The sequence below is a fragment of the Cavia porcellus genome, unplaced genomic scaffold (genome assembly GCF_034190915.1).
Source record: "Cavia porcellus strain 051 isolate PalLab524CR breed Dunkin Hartley unplaced genomic scaffold, mCavPor4.1 scaffold_17, whole genome shotgun sequence".
Taxonomy (NCBI): Eukaryota; Metazoa; Chordata; class Mammalia; order Rodentia; family Caviidae; genus Cavia; species Cavia porcellus.
The window spans coordinates 25,258,150-25,284,956 of NW_026947500.1; the positions used below are offsets into that span (position 1 = coordinate 25,258,150).

A 26,807-nucleotide genomic window follows, 5' to 3' on the forward strand; every position below is an offset into this window, starting at 1 on the left:
TGTCTCGGTTTCTCGCGCCAGGCCTGATCTTCCCGCGGGCACTCATGCTGCACCTTCCAGCGCGGATTTGGACAAGAATTTCAGAAGGAAGGAAGGAAGCCCTGACTTCTGACAGAACAAAGTTTTCCTTGGGGCCTGTGGGGCTCAGTTCCACCCGGGTCAGAATCTGCTTCACCGACTAGGCCTCTACAGCCGGCAGAGACGGCGCGCTCACTCGCTCCTCCGCGTCCCTCCTTCCACCTCCCCCCTGGCAGCGGCGGTTGGTCGCGCGCCGTCGTCTTTCTCCCACCCACTCCGCTAACGAACGGGCTCCAGACCCTTTAGGATTGGCTGCGCCTGAGCGCATCTTCTCTCAGCCTCTCTTATTGGCTATTGTCCCAAGGGATGCGGACTCTGATTGGCTTGGTCAGGGCGCCTGCGCGGCGGGGTTCTCAGTAGCCAGCCATTCCTGAGGAGGACTGCCGGTCGGTCGGACGTCTCGCCAGTCGCTGGAGCAGAGGTCCCGGATCTCCGGGAAGGCGGCGGCTGAGGCGGCAAAATGAAGATATTCGTTGGTAACGTCGACGGGGCGGATACAACGCCGGAGGAGCTGGCAGCTCTATTCGCGCCCTATGGCACGGTCATGAGCTGCGCCGTCATGAAACAGTTCGCCTTCGTGCACATGCGCGAGAACGCAGGCGCGCTGCGCGCCATCGAGGCCTTGCACGGCCATGAGCTGCGGCCCGGGCGCGCGCTTGTGGTGGAGATGTCGCGCCCAAGGCCTCTGAACACTTGGAAGATTTTCGTGGGCAATGTCTCGGCTGCTTGCACGAGCCAGGAATTGCGCAGCCTCTTCGAGCGCCGCGGACGCGTCATCGAGTGTGACGTGGTGAAAGGTAACGCGGGGGCGCGCTCGGGGCGGGGGCGCGCTCGGGGCACTCTGCCTGTTAGCCACGCCCCTAACCCGAGGGTCGGTCACTGCGCGGTTGGGAAGGGTGGGGAAGTGCGCGGGAGCGAGCCAGAGGTGTTGGGGACGCGTTGGGTAGAGTCACCCCCTCTCCTGCGGTCCAAGCACTGTTCACCTTGTGGGAGGAAGCCGCTCAGGGTGGGTGCGGCCGCCACTGTGAGCCGAGCCTTAGGACTAGGGACACGCCAAAGCCTTGCGAGTGTACCGGGGGCGCGCCTTCTCCTAGTCTCCTGGGCCTGGCACCGAGCGGAAATTGGGAAGTGACGGCTCAAGCCCGATCGTGGAGCGGGGAAGATTTCGCTACTTCCCCACTTACTCTCCAGACGTCGGTCAGAGCAAGGGGAGAGGGAAAAGGTGGGGGCTGAAGCCCCAAGGCCGCCCTCGTGTTCTCTCCTGATGAATACTCTCGAGTGGAAGGTAACGGGGCCCTTGGACGTTTCTCGGGCTGGGATCTTTTAGTATTGTCTGGCCTGGGTCTACTTGTGGGTACAGGAGGGGCCCCTTCCGAACCACTTTGGCCTTTTCAGTATTTGGTGGGTTACACGTGGTAGGTTTGCTTTTCAGCTCTTTCATACCTGAGTTTTTAATTGTTTCACTGGAAACCTGAACCTTCGGTATGTGGAAGGAGGCCTGTTTTATGAAGGTCGTCTTCTGCGTTGACTTTTGGTGACAAATCAGTGTTCCAGGCTAGTGTCATTCTTTTATAAGTTGGTGACTTTGCAAGGGAGCATACTGTGGCTGAGAGGGAGATGGGCAGGGGTGTTTGAAGTCTTCCATTAAACATTGGCTAAACATGACTTACTTAGTAGTCATTGTTTGAATGTAGTAGTCTTAATTCCCAGAACAGATCCTTAGTCTTTTCTTTGAGAAAAATGTGTCACCATTTTGTTTTTTTCAGTCTGAGTTCTTTCTCCTTAAGCTATTTTTTTTTATACAGACAAGATTTTATGAGAAAGCCCTTATGTGGCCATTTGGTGATCTACTTGGGAATAGATCAGAGTTGACTTTGCTCTTAATCATCTTTCAAGGATGCAACATGGGAGTATCTGGGAGCATGTCCTATACCTGCTTTTGTATCATACTTGATTGTATGCTGTGTGAGGAGTTTTGAGGGCAGAAAATAAATAAATATGGGTGCAAGTACCTGTTTTCACCAAAGATGCTTCATTTGCTATCCTCAGAAGGCATGTCTTTGAGCCATTTCTTGTCCTTTCTATGTGGGGGAAGTGGGTCATAGTGTCCATTATTGAGAACAAGTCGTTGTTCTACATTAATACTATGTTGTATTTTCCTTAACTCAGGTTGTGCCAGTCCATGACTACTCGGAATCAGGCTTTCCTGCTGGGTGCTGTGAGGCAGGCTGTATGGTGCATGAAAAGAAAACGAGGTTTTAAAGTTAGGAATGTAGAAGAAGAGACTGGCTCTGGCTTTGTAATAACGTACTCATTTCTTAAGCTGAGAATGGGCGTTTAATTGACTCCTGGTGTTGGCTGTCAGGTATTTGACTTTTTTTGGTGCGGGGGAATTGAACCAAAAACCTTGTATGTTATGAGTGAGCATTCTACTTCTGAGCTACTTCCTTAGCCCTGCCAGGTTTTTGAAAAGCATTGAAGTTTTATAGTACACAGGACAGCCAGCTCTGTATAATTTCACATGGAAAACTCTCTCTCTCTCCCTCCCTCTCTCTCTCTCTCTCTCTCTCTCTCTCTCTCTCTCTCTCTCCTGTCTCTTTCACAAAAAAACATAGTTGCTTGGTTACTCCAAGAGCTTAGATATGATTTGTAGAACAAAAGTCTCCATAGCAACAGTGGTAACCACTCTCCCCAGCTATATCCTATTGGGTATTGAAAGATGAACAGTTTCAGGAACCACTTACAGACTTGAGGGGAGGTCTGAGAGTGAGAAGAGGAAAATAACATTTTTTTGGTGCGTAGTCATTCTGTACAGAGCTCTAGTTTCAGATTAAATATTTTTAGTTTTCACAGAATGGAAAAATTCATTTTTCTTGATTATCTTTAGCTTTGGTACTGCAGGATTTTTGATGGCACCAGACCATTTGGAGATGTTTGCAAAATACTTGTTGCTGGGTTAATGCAGTGATTTCCATCAGAAAAGTTTCTCTGAACCAGCTCTCTAGGCAAGGGTTCCCTAGAGTTCTTCAGATCTCTGGTTCTTCATTGTCTGAGAGTAGTAGGATTTTTAGGCATCTTTGACAAGGCTGGGTCTGGGTCTGGGATGAGCTTCTGGATATAATTGAGTCAGCTGAGCAACCTAATCACAATTCCAACATTAAGTTTAGAAACTTCTGTTATAATTTAGCTATAATTTTATTATGTTCTCCTACTCCATCAATTACACAACACATCCAAATGGTCAGTTGAATAGTACACGTGAAATTTTAAAAAAATCATCTTGTTTTTCCTTCCCTCCCTGTCTTCTTCCTGTATCTGTGATTGAATTTAGGGTGTTTATTTCTTTCTGTCTGTCTTTCTTTTATTTTTTTGAAGCAGGTCTCCCTGTGTATGTAGTTTAGGCTGGCCTTCAACTTACTATATAGCTCAGGCTGGTTATGAACTCTGATCTTCCTGCCTCAGCCTGTCAAGTTCTGGGATTACAGGTGTGTGCCACCATGCCCAGCTCTTTTATTTTTATGGAGACAGGTTCTCAGTTGCCCAGGCTAGCCTTGGATTTCTAATCTTCCTGGCTCAGCTTCCCAAAGTGCTGTAATTACAGATATTCACTACCATGCCTGGCTTTAGTTTTCTTAGTATTCCAGGCTGACCTCAAACGTACTGTTTATTCCATGTGGGATTCAAATTTTGGCAGTCCTTCTGCCTCAGCCTCCCAAATGAGGCCTTGGAATTATAGGCATGAGCCACCATAGTCGGCTTTTAATTTTCTGTTTTAGTCTTTCCTTGTAATGCTGAGAATCCATTTTCTACTGCTGAGCTACATCCCCAGGCCTGAAATCTGAATTTTCAAGTTTTACCACCTTATCTCTAAATAAAACCCTGTTAGGTAGGCATTAGACTGTGGAATATCCAGCTGCTCGTGTAAACTCATGAGATTATTGTTCCGTGTTTTTCAGAGCTCATTCTGGTTTTAGGAATTTATGGACAAAATGGTCAGGAATATGGTATAGTATGGTTTCCTTAATATCTCATAGTACCTGGAGATTGTCCCCCTTCAATCTTCCTTCCATCTGTACACCAGCTCCAACAGATTTTTTTTACTTTTGAGTGGACTTTTCTGCTTGCTGTTGTTCTCCAGTCAATTTTTGACATTCTGGGGATCATCTCAGCCTTCACTTTTATGTTAGACCACTTGTTATTTTAGTTAGCCTTTCCCAAAGGAGAGAAAAAAAGATCAGAGGACAATTCTAGTACTCTGTGGCTAGATGGAAAGTAGAATGTAGATTTCACAGTTAATAAATAAGGACTTCGACTTCAGCTGTGAAGATGTTGAAGACTGAGATTTGTGATAGTTTATTTTTTTAGCATCTCTAGTAGGTTCCAGTTTTGCATGTATGGATGGTGGTGTGTATTAAAGATGAAAGGTAATACGCTGTAAGGAAATAAACCTCTGGGTGTTCTTGGACTTGAAAAATCATAATTCTCTGTCATTCTGTAGCTGTTTATATCTTAATTGGCACTTTTGTCTTCTCATTTGAATCTTCTAACTTAGGTTAGGATAGAATTTGTCAGATGGGGAAATACACAGTGAATTCCTTAAAATCTTGTAGCAGTCTGTGATACTTGCAATTAGCACTGAATTCTTAAAGTTCCTAGCCTGGGATCCCACATGCTATACCACACTTTTGTCCACTATGTATTGATTATTGTAAGGTTAGTAGCATTGTCCAGAAATCCAAGGAAATTACTTGTTCTATAGGAACAGCTAGAGAGGGCATCCTAGAATGAATGAAAGTTTCTAAAATTTAGGACACTTGTTTGGCCATTGAAGCCATTGAAAGGATTTATTTTGGAGACTGGAGTCTTAGTAATTTCATTCAGGTAACTTTTTTTTCTTAAACTGCTGTGATGGATTGGATCCTGGTGCGTAGATTACTGTTAGAAGTACTCACAAGTTCAAAATGGGGTGAAGTACAGGACATTAGTTCTTATGAGCAGGATGTTTAGATCTTGCTTGCAGTATTGTGGTTTATAAGAATGGACATGAATTTCTTTCTACTTTCCTTAAGTTGTGGTGGATGAGTAGAGCTTTAAGAGATCTTTTCTGTAAGCAGTCTGCTTTATGAACAGAAACCCAAGGGAGTAAAGGTGTATCTATCTCCTTTTAAAGAGGAAATGGTGAAGGATGTAATGTGGTCTGGGTAGTTTCCATTTTCATACTGATCAAGTTTCTTCCCTTCTAAGCCTAAATTTTTATTCACAGTATATAGTCTTGCATTATACATTGACTTCACTGGTAGACTGACTTTGCAAAGGGAGCATAAGAGCTGAGACTAGTTCTAGCATTAATATGCTTTAGTTCGGGGGAACAAGTTACGCAGCAACTCTAGCATGTTTTTCCACTTACACATGGAGATGGTGATACTTTGTCCTGCTGCTTCAGGGGATTGTTGTGAGGTCCTGTGCTTCATGGAAGTGCTTTAAATGCTGGAAAGAAAGTGAATAAAGGGAGATTATATTGGAGGAATTTTGTGAACTGCTTGTTTATTGCAGTATCTCTTTTGCCTTATTTGGACCTAGGCTGAGAGATGGGTCATGCAAAATGTGAGTGCTCATTTTCAGTGTGAAAGAGCTCAAAGATGAATAGTAGAGTTTGGTAAGCTTGGGCTGAGAACAGTGAATAATTTAGTCCTCCAGGAACTTTTGTGTATTTTGTCTGCTGATTTATACTTAAAAGGAGGTGTGAAGATTATTATTTTGCATTGCAGTACATCTTTGCTCTTTCTCTCTCACCAGGGAGTTGAGAGAAGTGGCAGCACTTAAGGGGAGAATGGGGAAACAGCCATAGTGAAGGTGATTGCTTGGGACAGTCAGAAGCTGTCTTACAATGGGAGCCACATTTTATGATATGCTCCTGGAGAGGAGGGTTTGGAGGCCTGGAGGTAGCTGGCAACAGCTGGGTGCTGTTGTGTGTCCAGTTTGGGAACCCTCTGATAGCGTGCCCTGCCCCCCTAATTGCTAACCCTCTGTCTGCTGCTTTATCAGACTACGCGTTTGTTCACATGGAGAAGGAAGCAGATGCCAAAGCCGCCATCGCGCAGCTCAACGGCAAAGAAGTGAAGGGCAAGCGCATCAACGTGGAACTCTCAACCAAGGGTCAGAAGAAGGGGCCTGGCCTGGCTGTCCAGTCTGGGGACAAGACCAAGAAACCAGGGGCTGGGGATACGGCATTCCCTGGAACTGGTGGCTTCTCTGCCACCTTCGACTACCAGCAGGCTTTTGGCAACAGCACTGGTGGCTTTGATGGGCAAGCCCGTCAGCCCACACCACCCTTCTTTGGTCGCGACCGCAGTCCCCTGCGCCGTTCACCTCCCCGAGCCTCTTATGTGGCTCCTCTGACGGCCCAGCCAGCCACCTACCGGGCCCAGCCCTCAGTGTCATTGGGAGCTGCCTACAGGGCCCAGCCTTCTGCCTCATTGGGTGTCGGTTATCGGACTCAGCCCATGGCAGCCCAGGCAGCCTCATACCGCGCTCAGCCCTCTGTCTCCCTTGGGGCCCCATACAGGGGCCAGCTGGCTAGCCCTAGCTCCCAATCTGCTGCAGCTTCCTCACTTGGCCCATATGGTGGAGCCCAGCCCTCGGCCTCAGCCCTTTCTTCCTATGGGGGCCAGGCAGCTGCGGCTTCTTCGCTCAACTCCTACGGGGCTCAGGGCTCCTCCCTTGCCTCCTATGGTAATCAGCCATCCTCTTATGGCGCCCAGGCTGCCTCTTCCTATGGGGTTCGTGCAGCTGCTTCCTCCTACAACACCCAGGGAGCAGCTTCCTCCCTAGGCTCCTATGGGGCTCAGGCAGCCTCCTACGGGGCCCAGTCTGCAGCCTCCTCACTAGCTTATGGAGCCCAGGCAGCTTCTTATAATGCCCAGCCTTCGGCTTCTTACAACGCCCAATCTGCCCCATATGCTGCACAACAGGCTGCTTCTTACTCTTCCCAGCCTGCTGCCTATGTGGCACAGCCAGCCGCAGCTGCTGCCTATGCCAGCCAGCCAGCTGCCTACGCTGCACAAGCCACTACCCCAATGGCTGGCTCCTATGGGGCTCAGCCAGTTGTTCAGACCCAGCTGAATAGTTATGGGGCTCAAGCATCAATGGGCCTGTCAGGCTCCTATGGGGCTCAGTCGGCTGCTGCAGCCACTGGCTCTTACGGCGCTGCAGCTGCCTATGGGGCCCAGCCTTCTGCCACTCTGGCAGCTCCTTACCGCACTCAGTCGTCAGCCTCATTGGCTGCTTCCTATGCTGCCCAGCAGCACCCTCAGGCTGCTGCCTCCTACCGTGGCCAGCCGGGCAATGCCTACGATGGGGCAGGTCAGCCGTCTGCAGCCTACCTGTCCATGTCCCAGGGGGCCGTTGCCAACGCCAACAGTACCCCACCGCCCTATGAGCGTACCCGCCTCTCCCCACCCCGGGCCAGCTACGACGATCCCTACAAAAAGGCTGTCGCCATGTCGAAAAGGTACTGTATGCCCCCCCCGCCTCTGCCCCCAGCTGGGGCTTAGGGCAAGGGGCTGAGGTTGGCATGGGAGGGAAACTGGAGCCATTGGCCCCTCCCTCGGTCTTCTCTACTTTACTCCTGTGGGATGTAAAGAGGCCGAGATGGGTGGTATTTGTGTACTTCTGATCACCAGGGTTCAGGTGGAGCATAATGCTCAGCCTGGGGTGGTACCAGTCAGGCTGGGATAAGTGTCACCAGTCTAGGCTAGTCCAAGTGCCATTGGAGACACTGCCAGTAGGATTGTGGCCCATATCGTTTCCCACTGTCTGAAGGATCCTTAAGCCTCTTACCTGGTTGTCCTGGCTTTGAGGGTGGGCGTGAAAGAGTAGTCCCTTTGGCATTCACTGGCTGAAGGCAAGTTTATGAGGTGCGTCCACTCTGGGAAGTTGGGACCTTGCTTTCGTCCGCCGTTCTGTTGATAAACAACCAAATCTTTCTGTACAGGGCCCAGGGATGAGAATAGTTCGTTTGTGGTTTGGGAATATAGACCAAAATTCACCTTGGCCAGGTCAGACTTCAGTGGAGCCTTGGTTTCCCACTGAGTTGAACCCAGGCTTGATTTCTTGGCCTGGATAGAGTGATGAACCTTCTGACAAAAGGAAACCAAACTGTTGGAGACCAATGTGATCACACCCTCCCTTATCCCCATGGCATCTCCCCCAAGCCCACCTGGAGCCCTCCCCTCAATTGTCTCATTCACCAACTGTCTTCTTCTCTTGACTAGGTATGGTTCCGACCGGCGTTTAGCCGAGCTCTCTGATTACCGCCGTTTATCAGAGTCGCAGCTTTCGTTCCGCCGCTCGCCGACAAAGTCCTCGCTGGATTACCGTCGCCTGCCCGATGCCCATTCCGATTACGCACGCTATTCGGGCTCCTATAATGATTACCTGCGGGCAGCTCAGATGCACTCTGGCTACCAGCGCCGCATGTAGGGCCATCCTGGGGATGGGGTACCACAGGGAGGGAGGGAGAGGAGATAGGGCACAGACCCAGGTTATAAGCACTCTGGCCCATACCTCTCCTGGTTGCGGTTTTTCACCCCCTCCCTCTACCATGTGGGCCTTCCCCAGGAGATAATCCTATTGAGTGTTTGGCAGTAACCTACTTTGTTCTTTCGCCTCAGCAGTACATCTTGCTATTGGCTTTAGATCTGCGGTTTCCCCTGTACCATGCCTCCCATCTCTTCAGAATGGGAATTTCTTTTGTTTTTTTTCCCCCTGGCTCCCTTTTATTTTTGTGCGCGATATTTAAGGTCATCTGGATGGGGAAACAGCCTTCAACTGAGGTCGGCGGCGCCTTTTTCTTTTTAGATGTGAGGGAGGCCAGGAAAGGGTTAGTTTAACCATTTCCTATGCGCCAGGCTATGCCAGCAGTCCAGGGGGCCCCTGGTTGTCCCTTTTGTAAGACTGTTGAGACTGAGATCCTGTTGGGACAGTCGGTATGTGTCCAAATCCCTGCTCACCGCTGATGTTTTAGCTGATGGTGAGTGGCACGGTCCCAATTCCCCATCTCCCTAAGTAGGTGGTGTTAGAAAACTTTAATTTTTTTTTCCTTTTGTATGGACTACAAATAAAACTTGGGGCAATTTGCAGTTTGGAAACCTGGTTGTCATTGTCTTGATTGCACTCAGTGTCAGAGAAGCCAGTTTGACATCCAGGAAGACAACAGCTAAAGGGAAGGCAGGCTTGAGAAACCTAGGGTGGGTGTGTGGAAGGGGTTTGAATGTGGGGATTAGAGTTGACTAATCTCTGGTGCCCAATGGGATTTAGGTCATCGGCATCCGACTAGTATGCCATCTTTAGGACTGGAGAGTCCAGGCCAAGTGATTGGATGTCCTCAGTCCTCAATTTGAATTGATCACACCAAAATATAGTAAATAATGCCCATTTTCTGCTGCCTATGTTACACCATTTTCCCTTTCTCTAGTTTAGAAATAACCTGTGCTCCAGTAGGGTGGTTCTGAGGTGTGGCTTTATACAAGTGGGAAATGGGCTGTTGTATTTATAAGGCTAGTGGATCCTTCAGGCAGTAGGCTCTAGTGATTTCTGGGGCTGGGATCTGGAAGGGAGCTATTGTGGGTGGGGGTAATGTCACTGCCTGGTAATGCCCTGTGGTTGCAAGAGGGCAGCAGGGAAAATTTGGAGCAGTTCTGGGGCATTCTGGCTAAGAGTCCTGGTAACCTCGCCTGTTGAACTTCACCATGGAGTGTCCTTCCTGTGTCCTGCCATCACAGCATCTGAGACTCCTTTATCCCATCTGTTAACACTTTTCAGATGTGTTTTTGCTGGGTTTATATTTGAAGGTGTGATGACAGACTATGGGAAGGGGTGGGGTACAAACATCACCAAGTGAGGGTGCTGGGATTGGGTGAGAATTGAGGATTGTTTTTATACATTTGTTCCAGAGCTGGGAGTTGAGGACCTGGGCAAAAAATATGGCAGTTCCAACCAAGGACAAGATGGAGGCTTGGACTTAATGATGGGTGAATGAAAGAAGATTGGTTGATTGGAGAACAGAAAAATGATGCTCCTTTGGGAAAGGATACTTTAGAGATGATTTGGCAGCCTGGTAGAGCAAGGTGACTTGGGTGTGTGTGTGTATGTATATATCAGTCAAATACAGTCCAGGTGGGTTGTCTGCCTCCATTTGCTTCATGGGAAGTTGGCCGGCAACAGAGTAGTTTGCCCCCATGTCCTCTTCCTTTGCCAAGAGTGAAAAAAGTGATCTTACAACAGTGACCTCTGTGGATGCTAACTGGGATAATCTCAGGGAGGATTGGGGCCATAGCTCTTTACTTTGCTTCCCTTTCTGCTCATTGCTTTGCTTTCAAAGGTGCTTTGCTGTTCTCTTTCTTTGCGGGATTGGGGAAGAATGGGAAGAGGAGTTTAATAGATTTCCTGTTACTTTTTTGTGTGATAGTGGGATAATCTGAGGGCCAAGTTAACAAGCTAAACTGTGATTATTACCCTGGAAAATTGGGTTGATTGTAAAGCCATGATTATGGCCTGTGTATTTTGCAATATTTCTTTCTTTGTGTGGCTTTCTGTATTTTTCTTTCTTTCCAGTGAGGGTTCTGCTACTGCCCAATCTTAAGGTTCTTACAAAAACTGCTTAATGTGCTCTTGGGCTGGTGTTGATGTTCTTTATTGCAACCCTAATTCTTCTGAGAAATCTGGCCCATATGCCCAGTCTTGCTATCATCTTTAGTTCCTGATGTCCTTGCTGCCTCAGCCCTGAGATTTCTTGTTCAAATCAGGAGCTACAAAGCTAAATCATTTTCATTTTTTCTTTTTCTAAAGTCTCCCCTTTATAATTTAAATTACACCATCTGTGTTGATCCTGTAATCCATTCATACTTTGCTTTTTGTCAATTTCTGATTTCCAAAGCCTTATATTTTGGGGAAAGTTGAGTTCAGTGAATGGGAAGACAAATATATAGTATATGCTTTGGGGAAGTAGGCTGAAGGCCCACCTTTGGGTCATTCAGCTTTTATATCATCTCTACAACCTGTCCATTATTTCATTGGAGAAGTTTTTTAGTTGGTTTATTCCATGAACAAAACCACATAGGAGGTGTCTTCCCTTGTTAGCCTGCTGTCTTTTGAGGGTTTGGACCTTGTTTTAAATTTTGTCTATAGGGCAGTGTCTTTTTACTAGAAGTAATGGGACTGTCACTGTTGAGATAGGCTACCTTCCCCGTCAGACTCTATAGATAAGCTCACTAAAAGTCCTTGCACAGCTGTAGGTTCTTCAGACAGTCTGTACTGTCAAACCAAGTCAGGGGACTATAACATGAATGTTGAAGAAATAATTAAAATAGTAGGGCTGGATGTGGTGGTACATGCCTATAATCCTAGCACTCAAAAGGGTGAGGCAGGAGGATTGCAGTGTGTTTTTGAGGCCAGCCTGTGCTACATAGTTCAAGGCCTGGACTACATAGCAAGGCCCTGTCTAAAAACAAGACAAATTTAATAGGTTATGAATTAGTATGCTAGGTAATGGAGAAAATAAGATGGATAGAACATGGAAAATTTATACTTAAATTTTATAGCTGCCTTGAAAAAGTAATAAAGGGTTGGAGTCTAGAGTTTTCCAGAAAAAGATTCTTAAAGTTCAGTTTCAGACTACCTCTAAATCATTTAAAATGTGTATTCATATGCTTGAATGCAGTGCTCAGGAAGGAAGCTAAACTCTGACTGACTCAGGGAAACTGCTAAGTTTGGAAGTCAGAACTACCTCAGTGAAATAGATAACAGTTATAAATATTGTTAGGCCTGAGTGGTAGGTTAGAAGGGAAAGGTAGCAGTCCCAGGAGAGAATATTTTCTAGAGATAGGATTTGATTTAAAAACTGCCTTGTTACTGAGAATAGCTAAGACTTGTCTTGGATTTTTTAGTTTAAATTCTGATTTCCTCTTTTAGCTGTGTGATATTGTATATATCAGGAACTCTGCGCTCCCATTGGTCATCCAGTATTTATCATAGTGATAATACAAGCTCTATACAAGATCCTGTCTCAAAAACAAGTTTTTCATCTATTTTCATAGTGCTGAAATTCATTAGATACTCACTGGGATGACTGGGGCTGTAGGTAAGTAACTTTTTTTTTTTTTTTTTGATACCAGGGATCAAATGCAAGACCTTGTGCTTACCAGGCAAGCACTTGAGCTGCTGAGCTAAGTCCCTGGCCCGGAAAGTAACTTTTCTTAGGGTCACATGTGGGTTTAGTCTATAGCCTGCCCACTGTCTTGAAAAACATCACAAAGTTAACAAAATGGTGGATCAAGGAATTGTACCAGTCATTTGAATCACCCAGGGCTTCATTTGTAATCCTGCTCTTCTAGTGTTGAGAAGGTTAAATGAGAACTTCTGATTAAATGCTGGCTATCTTGTAGAAATGAGGAGTTAGAACCTTCTGAGAAGATTGGGGTGCCTTAGCGGAAGACAGACCTGAGCAAAAGACTGAATGAGGGGGTTGGGGATTTAGCTCAGCAGCAGAAGCACCTGCCTTGCAAGCGCATGGTCGAGAGTTTGATTGCCGGTACCAATAGAAAAAAAAAAAAGACTGACTGAGGGCTGGGGCTATAACTCTGAAGCAACGTCCCTGCCTGGCAAGTGCAAGATTGAGAGTTCAATCCCTGGCACCAAAAAAACAAAAACACCCTCTTCCCACAAAAAAAGACTTTGGATGTAGATGTGCTACACATAGGAAGTTACTGTGTAGGCAGTCAATTTTTGCAGTGAGTGGTGCTGTGTAGAAGTCTTGCTGCCACTACCAGTCTGGCAACTGTGTTCTGTGTTCTGGGATCACATTCTTTTGGGGATGGTAAGGAAAAGTTACTGTATGAGGGATAGGACATTGAGGCTAATTAAGTAGGGGGGTGTGGCTGGCAGTGGGATTGGAAGTCTTACAGGTTGGCCTACTGGCTCTGTGAGCAACCATGGATAACAGTGACTTTGAGACTTCATCAGACCTGTAATTCAATTCTGACCCTGGAGCCAAAGTTACTAGAAGTGTAAGTTATTGAAACTGGGGATCTAGCTCAGTGGCACAGTGCCTGCCTAGCAAGTGCGAGGTCATGAGTTTGATTCTTGGTACCAAAAAAAGAAGTGTAAGTTATCCCTAAAGAGTTTGGGACTAATGCAGATTATTTAATAATCTTAAGTCTTAAGTAGTTTTGATTGACCCTTTTTACCCCTAAATTTGGATTCATCCCTTATTTCTCTGTCTATGCTATCTCATTTCTTGATCTTTTTTTTTTTTTTTTTTTTCTTTTTCCTTTTTATCGGTACCAGGGATCGAACTCACTACTGCTTGCTTTGCAAGGCAGGCGTTTATGCCGCTGAGCTAAATGCCCAGCCCCGATCTTTTTTTTTTTTTTGAGGGAGGGTCTCAACGGTATATAGTTCAGGGTACTCTGGAACTCAGTGATCCTCCTGCCTTAGCTTCCTGAGTGCTTGAATTACAGATGTGTACCACCATACCTGGCCTTCATTTCTTTTTTTTTTTCCTTTTTTTTTTTCTGTTACCAGGGATCGAACTCATGACCGCCTGCTTGCAAGGCAGGTGCTTATGCTGCTGAGCTAAATCCCCAGCCCCTGGCCTTCATTTCTTAATTATATGCATGTAATACTTTTCCATTTTGTGGAAGATTTATACCCAGAATATATCTTTATCCTTGGCTCCAATAAAATGTTAGCTTTCTGGATGACTTTATATGAACTTAAGAGACCGGTCAGCAACTTTTAAAAATCACCAGAATGGCCAGGTCTGGAGGCTTGCACCTGTGGTCCCAGTGTTCAGGAAACAGATGGAGAGTTCCTTGAAATCAGGAATTTGAGGTCTTCCTGGGCAATACAGAGCGACCTTTTCTAAAAAAGAAAAAAAAAAAAAAAAAAAAAAGCCAGATATGGTGCACACCCAGAATCCCAACAGTCTAGGAGGGTGAGGCAGGAGGATCTAAAGTTTGAGCCCAGCCGGGCATGGTGGCTCATGCCTGTAATCCCAGCACTTGGGAGGCTGAGGCAGGATGATCGTTGCGAGTTTGAGACCAGCCTGGGCTACAAAGTGAGCTCAAGGCCACCCTGAACTGCATGGCACGACACCCTGTCTCAAAAAACGACAAAAAAAAAAAAAAAAAAAGTTTGAGCCCAGCTTGGGCAATTTAGTGGTTTAGTAGAACTGTCTCAAAAAGTGTGAAGGGTCAGGGGAAGTACATTAGTACAAATGTCCTGGCTTCAGTTCTCAGGACTACTGAATCATTAACTCATCAAAATGGCACCTACAACATTCAGACAAAATGTATTTCTCTAGTGTCATTTTATTGAGGGCCTTATTTCATTCTAGCAATTTTTCGAGTGTCATTCTCTGTAGGGCAATTATTTAAAAGGACTGGATCCAGATATCTTATTTTTTAAAAAACAGTCTTTAGTTCTCAGTAAAATATATTTGGGTAAATAGATGATTATGAAGCTACTGCAATTATAAACTATAAACTGCTCAGGGTTCATTTTGCTGCATTTATCAAAAATAGTGATCAAAAGGTGTTGGTATAGATTGCCTTTGGCTTTTGGGTACCTGCTCTTCACTTGAAGGAGCCTGGAAAGTTGCAGGTGATATGAATAAGTGTCCAATTCACCTCCAGTTCCTAAGAACTTGCTGGGCATGCACTCTACTGCTGAACTACATTCCGCCTAGCTCTGAGTCCATGTTCTTAACCTAATACTCAAAAAATCGAAAGTCAGTTTTCTTCTTCTTTTTTTTTTTTTTTTTTTTTTTTGGTCTTTTTCCTTTTTATCGGTACCAGGGATCGAACTCACGACTGCCTGCTTGCAAGGCAGGCACTTATGCCGCTGAGCTAAATCCCCAGCCCCCAGTTTTCTTCTTTTGGTTGTGAAGAAATTTACTCATGTATTCCTTCGTTAACTTGGTCAACAAAATATTGGGTATCTTCCACATGCTAGGTACAACTAATGTTGGGGATACAGCATGAAATAAGTATTTGGTAGAGCAGGAAAAGGACAGAAAATAAACAAATAGAATTTCAAATGAGGCCAGGGATTTAGCTTGGCGGTATAAGTGCCTGCCTTCACGTGCATGCCTTGCAAGTGCATGGTTGTGAGTTTGATTCCTGGTATAAAAAAAAAAAAAAAAAAAAGCAAAAAAAGAATTTCAAATGGTAGTATTCTAAAAAGTAATATGCACATATGGGATACAGTTGCAAGGTGGTGTTGGGAGTAGGAGGATCTTTAGGCCAATCAATGAAGGGCCTAAAGAATATACCAATTTGAATGAGCTTGGAACAATATGGCCAATGTGTCTGGAGGGATAGTAACAATTAAACAGATTGGGAGTTTCTAGCAAGAACCAGATTGGGTAGGGTATTATAGCCAAGGGAGAGAAACTTGAAATCTTTCAAATTGTAATGGGTTTTAAAGAGCCAAAGACAGGTATAGTTGTACTGTGCCTGTAAGCTCAGCACTTGGGAGGCTGAGGCTGGAGGATTGCTATGAGAGACCAACGGGCTACGGAAGAGAGTTCAAAGGCAGCCTGCACTATATAGTGAGACTTTACCTACAAAACAAAACAAAAAGCAAGAGATGATTTCATGTGGTGTATTCAATTTGACTGATGGCTTGTAAGCAGATAAAACTACATCTACTGGGTTTTCAGAAGGGAAATAAAGTAATTAGGTTGGGAGGGCGTAAGAAGTCGGTAGTCTTGATCTTCACACAGTGGCATTGACTGATTTTCTAAGATGTATATTACTAGTGTCCCCTGTGGATCTGTAGAGATGCTAGTTTCTTTCTTTTTTTTTTTTTTTTTGAGATGCTAGTTTCACAGAGTAAGTTTTCATGATATCTGGGGGACTTTGGGATCCAAAAAATTGATGAAAAGGTTTTTGGTAGGGATTGAGTTATGATTTCCTGCGAGCCCCTTAGAAAGGGCATGTGCTAACAAAATTAGTTTTCTTCATACTTGCTGTGGCTTTTACTCAATCTTAGAGATGTATGAGTCCACAATGAAGTGGACCACATCTGAGGATGTGTTGGACTTGGACTTTTTATTGATCTTAGTTTTTCACTCAAAACTTCTTGACCAGTTTTCTACCATTGGATCCCTGAATCACGTGAGTTTTGAAACTCCCTCTTTCTAGTGCTCTGACTTTTTACCTTTCTCTTTATAAAACTCCTCTCTCCTTTTTTCCCTTTTGTTCTTTAGTGGCTGCTTTGGGTGGTAGTATGTTCTATTTGTGTCATCTACATTCCTGATGGTTCCTGCTCTCATCAACGGTTCACTGCTTTTTAGCCTGTTTGCTCCTGTTTTAAGTTCTTCCATCCAGCACTTGCACCCTTGCCATTGCCTTTTCACTCTTCAAAAGCTGCTTTGCAAAAGGTCTTGAGGATGAAGTTGTTTTCTCTGAATAGGGGATTACAAGAAGCAGCCAAAGGGTGAGAAGGAGAATGTGAGGGAGTTGAACCCTATGCAGAATGTTCTCTGTATTTGTTTAAAGTTGATTGTGACAATGCCTTTCCCCCTCTAAGGTCGGTTTTAGAGGGTTTAAACCTACAGCTCTGGTTTGATGGCGCCCAATAAAATAAAATAAAACCAAAAAATCTTTGCTGCTCCCGTTTTTTTCTCATGGCAGGGTGGTGGGGGTGGGGTCTGTTTTCAGTCTCCATGATTACACAGAAGTTATTTCAAGTTGGAACCAGAAGGGAAGGAGCCTGGTTCCTGGAGGAAGGGAGGATGGTTTCAGGAGGGAACTTTGCCTCAGTGGCTTCTGGGCCAGTGCATCTTCCAAGGTGTGCCCACTGACAGTTTCAGAGGTGTTTTGTTTTTGTTTTTTGATGCACGCGTTGGGGGTGGGGGGCTTTGAGGCTTTCAGGGCTATAGTACGACCTGGCCAAAAGAGAAAATTGTTCTTTTCCGTTTGGAGGGTCTGGATATTTTTTACATAGCATCTGTGTCTATGTAAACTATTGTCCACAGCATCCAGGTTGCAAGGGTGTGGCATTTAGGAATGTAGAATGAAAAATTTGAAATAGATGGTAAAATGGAGCTCAGAATACTGTCAAGGCGAGCACGTGAAGTGGCGAAATGTGGAAGGTTAACACATTTAGCGCCACGAAGCTAAACACTGCCACCCCAGAGTCCTGGCTAGCCAAATAATGGCGGGCCGCACCTCGTCTGGAAGCCTACGTTTGTAGTTCCTCCCTCACGCGGACCTTTTACCCAATCAGTGGGTCCGGCTTCTATAGGTTGGTGCTTATTGGCTTCTGTATGAAAGCTCCGGGGTTACTGACGTTTCCCCCTCTTCCAGGCCTCTTAGGTAATTGGCGTTCGCGATAGCCAATCAGGAAGAGGATCTTCGGGAACGCCTGCCTTTGACTTTGTTGAGCAGCCAATCCTGTGGTAGGCTCGCCTCCCCCTCTACCCAGAGTCACAGCTGCGGTCGCCGCCATTTTAGCGTTTTGTCGGAAGCGTCCGCGCCGCGAGGAAGAGGCCCTGCAGATATCCGTGCGGTGAGAGACTCCGATCCTTTCTACTGTTTTTCTTTTGTTTTGCTAAACCTTGTCTCATTCCTTTGGGCGTCTGGGGTGTCCTGGTGGGGCCACGGCCTGCGCACCTTCTCTGAGGGCCTCCCTCAGGTCTCCGACATTGCGCGGTAAGCCTGAAAAGCCCTTCCCCCACCACCTCGAGAATTGCTTTCTTTCCACCTAGTCCTCTGCCCCCCTTCACTTTGGCTTTCCGCGGAGCCAACCCCCACTTCTGTCGAACTTAGTTAGCTTTTACAAGCCTGTCTTAAGAATTTCTCAGGCCATGGAACGTTACTGATAAGTGCATCTGAAATCTTCGGTATGCATTTCTCCATTCTACAGGAGCACCCCTAGAGAAGCGTTCCCCACTCCAACGTTTTCTGTGGTCTCCACGCCTAGCAATCTGGCGCGGGTCTCGCGGCCTTAGCTTCAGAAGAAAAAACTTAACCGTAGCTATTAAAAGACCCATTTCTCCGGAAACGGTGTCTTCTAGGGGTTATTACTAGAGGAAGAGTCCGTTCGTATACAATAGTTTAGGCCACCAGAGAGCCCAGTACAGTTAAAACTTTAGAGTTTTGATTGCTCTCAAAGCTCAATAATCCTCAGGTCTTGTATTATACTTTTCCTTTTGGTACCGCGAATCAGGCTCAAGAACTCCCACTTGCCAGGCAGCGCTTGTGCCGCTGAGCTATATCCCCTATAACTTAACATTTATTCATGTTTCTTTTTTGAGGTATCCAGCTCGAACCCTTTGTCTGCTGACAGCCTCCCATAGAACCTCCCGTTAGAAGTTCTGTGACCGTATTTTTACAGATCTCATTTTACACCTTTCGATTCGAATGAACAAGACACAAGTGGAAAAACATTTTAGAGTAAAGGGAGATAGTATTAGTGATTTTAAATAAAAACTTATATGAGACCAAGGTCTTTTGTTAGAAATTTTGTTCCTTTTCTCTCAGGCTGGGTCGAGATGGTGAAGCTGTTCATTGGAAACCTGCCTCGGGAGGCCACAGAGCAAGAGATCCGCTCACTCTTTGAGCAGTATGGGAAGGTGCTGGAATGTGACATCATTAAGAACTATGGCTTTGTGCACATAGAGGACAAGACAGCGGCAGAGGATGCCATCCGTAACCTGCACCACTACAAGCTGCACGGGGTGAATATCAACGTGGAAGCCAGCAAGAACAAGAGCAAAGCTTCAACCAAGTTACATGTGGGCAACATCAGCCCCACCTGTACCAACAAAGAGCTTCGGGCCAAGTTTGAGGAATATGGTCCAGTCATCGAATGTGACATCGTGAAAGATTATGCCTTTGTACACATGGAGCGGGCTGAAGATGCAGTGGAGGCCATCAGGGGCCTTGATAATACTGAGTTTCAAGGTGAACCACTCTCTTTGGATAGAGAACCAAATACAAGGAAGGTTTTGTACAGAAAAAAGTTGGTTAAGTAAGGGCACTTGGTAGAGAAATGTTGGCTGGTGGTGGTGAAAGATTAACTGGGTGATGGGCTAGTTGAAGGATGGATGGGATTTAGAGGTTTTTACTTAGGGCAATTTAAGTCTCTTGAGGAAAAAAGACTACCTGTTTTCATTTGGTCTTTCAGTTTAAAAATTCTTTGCTCTTAGGCCAGTTGTGATGCACACCTGTAATTCCAGCACTTGCATTCAGGAGGCTGAGGCAGGAGGATTGCTGTGAGTTCCATGCCAGCCTGAACTACACAGTGAGATACTGTCTCAAAAAATCAAGAAAAAATGCTATGCTCTTGAAAACTTTAAATCATTTTTTTTTCTTTTGGTAGTAGGGTACATTGTGTTTCACTGTGAGTTTAATTCCTTAGCACAGTGTCTGATATGCGAAGAACCAATTAACACTTCAGTAGTGGAATTCCTGTGAAGCTGTTCAACTTCAGTCAGCTCTTAGCTTTTCAGTAAAGATAACTGGTCTTTAAAAGGGCATATCTCTATAATTTATTTTGCATAGAGCTGTACCAAAAGGTTATATTTTGAAAGCCAGTGTAAAAGAAAGAGTTTGATTTCAGGAGTATGGGGAGAGGCATTGAAATTTAGGGCAGTAATGGTGTATTTTAAAATGGTGTTGGCTGGGTTTGGTGGTTAGGGTTAGGTGATTTCAGCACTTGGGAGGCTTAGACAGGAGGATTATCACAAGTTTGAGGCTAGCCTGGTCTGCATAGTAAGTTCAAGGCCTGCCTAAACCTCATAGTGTGGCCCTCCCTCAAAAAAACAAAACCAAAAACAAATGGTTTTAGGGTTATGCTGACATTAACATCTTTGAATAATTTGGAGGGCATTGTTATCTTGGAGCTTTGATTAGATGAATTGTTTTTTATGCCCTCAGGGGTAGCATATTGTGATGATGTGGATTGTCACTTTAATTTTTTTCTTTTTAAGATTTTAAACTTCCTTGGCAAGAGGTGGTAATTGAGAGTGAGTTGCCAGCTAAACTCTCAATTCTGTTTCCACCCACTGAGTCCCCAGTGTCCAAAAGAGTCTTTTCCCTTTGGTTGTAATTAACTTCTAAATTACAGTGTATCCTTATGACTTAGGAGTAAATTTCAAACCTGTGTTCTGACCATGTTAAGAAGAACAAGAGAGTACCCCTAGACTCCCCTTGTGTTTATAAAGTGCCATCTTTGTTGTTCATTTATCTTAAATAGACTCTATTATGGTCTGGAGGTCTGATCATTTCACCATATAATGGATGCTCTGCGTGTCATGGACATTGCTGTGTGTTACTTTCTTTGAAAGAGTGTCACAGGTCTCTCAGGTCTTAGTTGTTTTCTTTTTAATTGGCAAGTTGATTATTTTGTCTACAACTTAATTGGGAACAACTTAATTGTGGAGGGTTATAGATAGATACTATATCTAATTTTTGGACACTTCCACCTCTTAACCTATGTCGTGGAAGTAATATCTGCTAGTAGCAGTTATATGGGGGTGAGGAAGACAGTGTAGTCTGATTGTATGTTGAGACGGGTTCTCACTATGTAATTCAGACTGTTTTTGAATTCACTATGTAGCCCAAGCGGGCCTCAAAGTTGTGGCAATACTCCTGCCTCAGCATCCCTAGTGCTGGGATGATAGACATATGCCACCACGTCTAATGTACTTTATTTTTGACAGTGCTGGTAATTGAACTCAGGACTTACATCCCCAAACACTTTAATTTTGAGATGAGTTTTGCTGAATTTCCCAGGCAGGATTTAAATTTATGATCTGGATGTGCCACCATGCCCTACTTACAAGGATGTAATTTCCTAATATTGTAAAGTTGTATGTGTGTGTATTGAGCATTGATACATGTGAGACTGATTTTTTCCCCTTTCAGTTTCTCAATGTTGGGTAGAAAGTCTATGATTTGTCCACTTAAAATCTATTTCAGTTATTTTTTAAAGATTTACCATCTCGGGGCTGGAGATTTAGCTCAGCGGCATAAGCACCTACCTTGTAAGCAGGTGGTCGTGAGTTCGATCCCTGGTACCAATTAAAAAAAAAAAAAGATTTACCATCTCTTTCTGGCATTAAATTGACAAGTCCTTAGGCTTTTATTACAGCTTTTGTGCTTTGACTATGTGAAGTTAGTTTTTTGGTTGCACTTGTTTTTTTCTGGATTCATTATGTGCCTAAGTGGTCCCCTAGGCAAATGCCAGACATACGTTAGTCCTTTAAGGCAGTTATGTATTTAATTGCCTTAGTTCTTTTAATGACTTGCAACTTAAATTTACCACACGTGATGTTTAAGATGAGATTTTTTTTTTTTTTTTTTTTTTTGGTTTTTGGTTCTTCTGCTTCCTTTTCTGATTTCTTAGAACCTAACTTCAGTTTCACAGTGAAGTTTAGTACCACTTCTCTAATACTAAGAGAACCTACCTATTGACTCTCCCTTGGTGCTAGCCATCTCTTTGATATGCTAGGTATATTGGAGCTTAGTTTTAACTTCTGAAAAGGTTTCTGTTTTTAGAAGTAATATTTTTTCATTTTCAAAATGTAAACTTTGATTTTCCAAAAATATTAGATGCTTGTTAGAATTTCATATTCTTGAAGAAGAAAAGATGCTTTACTCTTGGTACATAGAGCATTTTTGGTTGACCGAGTGATAGTATCGATTATTCTCCACTTTCCACTCATCCCTTTTATTGAATTTAATTTTCTTTCAAAAAAGAAAAAGGTATTTTATGAGCAGCATTCCTTGTTTTCCTTTGACTTTACTGAATGGTCACTAAAATTAGCAGATTGTATTAGAGTAATTGTTAGAACCAGCTACTTAAAAGATCCAGCTAAGGGAGAAATGCTTGTTTCAACTTGTATTGTGTCCCCCCAGCTTTTCTACTTCATAAGTGTTTTTTCCAGAGACATAGATTGAAAGTTGCTTGCTACACCTTGCCTTGGCTCAAATCCTGATCACTCTTAAATGGTGGTAACTAAAGAGTTTTTTTATTTCATTGTCTTTGAGGTGGGGGAGATAAGACTGTCCTTTACATTTAATGAAGTCAGTTTTGATAGTGAAGACTGGAGATGTCAGAAATTTGTGGAGCATTCTTATTTTTTAATTCCTTTGATGTTGGGTTACCGTTGGGAGATTTTTGCTTAGTTATTTGGCAGTAGAGGAAATGTTTTGAAGCTAGTGTAGTTTTTTTGGTAAGCAGTAAAATGGTGTCATAGCCATAAAATTTCATCAAATTGATCTTTGCCTGAATGAGGTTGTTATGTTAGATCTGTATGTTGGGCTTTTAAAAATTTTCCAGTCTTTTTGGCATTGATGAATCCTGCATTAACAGTTGGTAGGTAAAGCCACTATTTTTACCAGTGACTGGGGTAAGGGGCTGGGCTATGACTAAGAGTGATAGCAACCCTTCTTGCGTCTGTTTCTTCAAGGCAAACGAATGCACGTGCAGTTGTCCACCAGCCGGCTTAGGACTGCGCCCGGGATGGGAGACCAGAGCGGCTGCTATCGGTGCGGGAAAGAGGGGCACTGGTCCAAAGAGTGTCCAATAGATCGTTCGGGCCGCGTGGCAGACTTGACCGAGCAATATAATGAGCAATATGGAGCAGTGCGTACACCTTACACCATGAGCTATGGGGATTCGTTGTATTACAACAACGCATACGGAGCGCTCGATGCCTACTACAAGCGCTGCCGTGCTGCCCGGTCCTATGAGGCAGTGGCAGCTGCAGCTGCTTCTGCGTATAATTACGCAGAGCAGACCCTGTCCCAGCTGCCACAAGTCCAGAACACAGCCATGGCCAGTCACCTCACCTCCACCTCTCTCGATCCCTACGATAGACACCTGTTGCCGACCTCAGGAGCTGCTGCTGCCACAGCTGCTGCTGCAGCAGCAGCCGCTGCTGCTGTTACTGCAGCTTCCACTTCATATTACGGGCGGGATCGGAGCCCCCTGCGTCGCGCTACAGGCCCAGTCCCCACTGTTGGAGAGGGCTACGGTTACGGGCATGAGAGTGAGTTGTCCCAAGCTTCTGCAGCCGCGCGGAATTCCCTGTACGACATGGCCCGGTATGAGCGGGAGCAGTATGCGGATCGGGCGCGGTACTCAGCCTTTTAAAGCTTGAGGTGAGAGTGGTGGGGTGTCCCCTGTTCTGGTTTTGCCATCCCTCCTGCATTCAAAGGGCTCCAATTAGGCTGCCCTGCTTGCTTGCTTTTGCAGGGTTAGGGTGAGGTTAGTAGCATGGTTCACAGTCCAGGGAGAAGTCCTAAATGCTTACTTTGAAGTAAGTAATATCCTTGACCCTCATGGCTATTTTTCTTGGGACTCTTGATAATGGGAGTCAATCTGATTGTGCCTGGAAGAACAAAGAATGATAAGCTGGTGAATCTTAGGTCACATTATATGCTATAATTGAACTGATCTGGGACCCAGACATTCTGTCTTAGATGTGCTGTTCCTCAGAGCCTTTGTTGAATTTCCTAGGGCTGTGACATTACTAAGGTCTTCAAGTTTCCTGTGTGCTTCATGCTGTGTAAAAAGTCTGCTGTGACCTCTAATGATACATTCTGTAACCACAGTTAACTGGTCATCACTGCTCAGGTCCCAATTACTATGAAGAACAACAGCATGGTGTCATCATAATCTTGGAGCGTGTTTCTGATACTCCTGGACAGTTCAACCTTTTTATGTTTTATAGAATTGGTAAGGTGTGGTAGAGAAAGGTACAATACGTCTCTTACAAAGTTCAGTAAGGAAGTCTGGGCATGGACTCCAAAATCCAACTTAGTTGCTTTCCTCAGATTCATTTCAGGGTAGTGTCCACTCTGTTACTATGCCGAATCTGTCCTGTGACAGCCTGTTTGTGTGTGTGTTTTTTTTTTGACTATTCACAGTGCTGTTTGACATACTTGACTTCCTCAAAATATGTACTAAGTGTATATACATATTAGTTTTACTTTGGTAGTGTTGGAATCCAGGGTTGGGAGCTTTGCCATAAGCAGATTACTCCCTTCATCTTTCCACTAGTTGTAGACATTTAATACTCTTGAGCTATCAGCTATACCTTGAGTCCTCTGGCATTTTCCTCTACCAAATGTTTTGAGCCTTGTAATCCTTTTGGCTCTATTTGAATAATAGACTCTATCTGTGCTTGCCAGCTTTGGGCTCTAGGTTTTTGAGGTTTACTTAGGTAATTCTCAAAGCCCTGAGAGTAACCTCCAGTGTGTCCTAGACTTTACCATTAATGGTTCCCTTAATCGTGTAGTAAAGAGTGAAAGTAATTCTTTGTCATCTTTTTAATTAGGGCAGGAATTACGTGACTTGCCTACGCCCTATGCAATAGGAAATGACAATGGGGCTGAAACTGAAACTTGAGTAACTTGCTGTACCTTATACCTGCCCTCCAGTACCTTCTTTCAAAAGTTAATTTCTTCTCTAGGCAGATTGGGGTGTCTTCAGGTCTTAACAATTTACTCATTTGGACAACTAGTTCAGCTGTTTTTGTCGAGACCTTGAATGGATTTTAACTTGGACCTTGGCTGTGACTCCCAGATTGAAACATACCATTGCCTTTTTACTCCCCAGAGTTAATTGGAACCTTTCCCTATCTTCTGTTTTCTGATGACAGTGTGATGTAGAATTACTTTTTCTGGGAAATGCTAGTATTAACACCAAGAGTAATGGAAGGTCTTTGCCTACTCTCATGAAAGATTTGGTACTTAATATAGAGGCCTGAATTTGATTGTTTAGCCTTCCTAGTTCTCTGGCCTTCAAACTTTTGAGAGTATGATGATACTGGGGAAGAGTACAGATAAATTTAAAAGAAGGATCAAATTATCAGGCTTTATTAAGATGTTCTTTTGAAGTTTTACATAGGAAAGCCCTTTTGAGCTTTGCTGTAAAGCCGCTTATTGTGCTCTCTTTCAGGTGGGATGTGTGTGGGCTGAAATTCCGAGCTGCGGTTGTGCATGAGAATACACCCTTCGTTGGTACCCTGTCTCCGGGACGTTTTTCGGCTCTGTGCATTCAGTCCCTCAGGAACCGTGGACCTTAATTTACCTTGCTAAGTTCAGACTCCTTTCCTTTCCTTTCCTTTCTCTAGTGCCCGTTACCCTGTTCTTGCTGTTGTTTAATACTTCTGTAGCTTCCCATTTATGTTCTGTTTTCCCAGCAGGCCTCATTGTATGCAGAAGCTGTGGTGGGGGCTACACTGTCTGCTCCCTGCCTCCTGCCTCCAGTGGGTGTTGGATTTGGGAATGACCTCAGTGAAAGAGTCACCACTGCTCTTGGGTTTCTTTTGGCCCAAAGGCTAGACCTAGAGGTGGATCACTTTTATCTTTCCAGTGAAATAAATGGTTTTTCAACTTAGGGTATGTGTGCTCTGAAAGAATTCTTGTTTGAGCTTGCTTCTGCGTTTTTTGGTGTCTTGAAAGGGGGAGGGTGGAAAGTTTAAGAATGTCAGCTTTGGGTGAATATCACTGCAGTTATTTTTCTTTATTGTAGATAAGATTTGTAATTTCCAAAGCAAAAAGATATGGAGAAAAACCTGGGCAAGGCAGCCTTACTCCAATGAAGGCTTCTTCCACTCGCTGGTACATGTTTTTTTTTTTCTTCCTTTTGAAACGGGGTTTCTAGGCCAGACCCAAACTCGTGGTGATCCTCCTGCTTCAGCCTCCTGAGTACTGGGATTACAGGTGTACACCACTGCATCCAGTTGGTCATACTTTTGATAGAAAACAAACTACAGCTTACTAACAGTTGAGAAACATAGGTCTTTTCTGTTAGAGGAAGTAATCATTGTCTGCTCCTACAACCAACATTCCAATCAACCAGTCAACCTATTTAGCCTAACGTACCCCTAGGGAAAAGGTGTAACAAAAGGAAAGGATTTGGAGAAAGGGAGGTCAGCATTCTCTCATGTTATAAGGAAAAATGAAGCTGTGGTTCCAACCAGAGAGGACATTTTACTGTTTTGTAGGAAATGTCTTGTGATTCCTTTTACCACCTGTTCCTATAGTTTTGCCAAAATCAACAAACAATTGAATGGTCCTGCCAGCATTTCTTAGCTTATCCTAGCCAAAAAAAGACTACTAAACAGTGAGGATGGGGGCTCCACATAAGGCACAAGGAAGAGTTCAGTGTATCAAAACTATGTGGTTGGGTTTGTTTTGGTTTGGTTCTGTACAGTGGATCTCTGAAATTTGTGGGGTTACATTCTTAGAGCACCTGTGAACTGAAAAACTGTTTCAGATAGGGTTAGAAAAAAGGCCTCTTTATAGTATAAACCCTAACTACGCTGTGTCTCCTGCAGTTAAGTAATTTAATAAAACTATATTGATATTGCATTAGTGAGGACATCTTGGTTCATCACTCTTAAGACTAATAATACTTTAGGTAGCTACATACTGCGTAGCAGTACCGCAAGCTGTTGTGATACAGGAATGCTAGTGCATCTGCTGGAAAATGGGTTATGAGACGGCAGCCAGTCAGTAGTGAGGGGAACAAATAACACTTTCATGTTGGCTACTTGCAAGTTTCCCATCAAGAAAGGTTAGGGAGAATACTTGGGGGTTTTGCAAACAGTTACTAAGTTCTAAGGAAAAATTTGCAAGCAGTTGAGGCCTGAGCTCTGAACTGCGACTTTGCAGGGATACTCTGGAGCTTGCACTTTTTTTGGT

The 26,807-nt window shown here is 44.5% G+C and overlaps 1 protein-coding gene across 8 annotated transcripts; it reads left to right on the plus strand.

Annotated features, from left to right (window-relative positions):
• The first annotated feature begins 421 nt into the window (after positions 1 to 421).
• Positions 422 to 25,497, plus strand: Rbm14 (RNA binding motif protein 14). 8 transcript variants are annotated; one of them, XR_010040097.1, is made up of 4 exons: positions 423 to 875; positions 6,124 to 6,234; positions 17,451 to 17,652; positions 18,627 to 18,685. XR_010040097.1 is itself a non-coding variant. In XM_005003005.4 (4 exons), exons 2-3 carry the CDS (start codon positions 18,638 to 18,640, stop codon positions 23,245 to 23,247), a joined length of 1,098 nt encoding a protein of 365 aa, XP_005003062.1. In that variant the 5' UTR covers positions 17,451 to 17,652; positions 18,627 to 18,637; the 3' UTR covers positions 23,248 to 23,255; positions 25,057 to 25,497. The 8 variants fall into 8 exon arrangements, 6 of the variants coding, with proteins under 6 accessions (XP_003468324.1, XP_005003064.1, XP_063083652.1 ...); XM_005003005.4 differs by lacking the exons at positions 423 to 875; positions 6,124 to 6,234 and adding exons at positions 22,562 to 23,255; positions 25,057 to 25,497 and having other exon boundaries at positions 18,627 to 19,049; XM_063227583.1 differs by lacking the exons at positions 423 to 875; positions 6,124 to 6,234 and adding exons at positions 22,562 to 22,640; positions 25,057 to 25,497 and having other exon boundaries at positions 18,627 to 19,049.
• Positions 25,498 to 26,807: the final 1,310 nt, after the last annotated feature.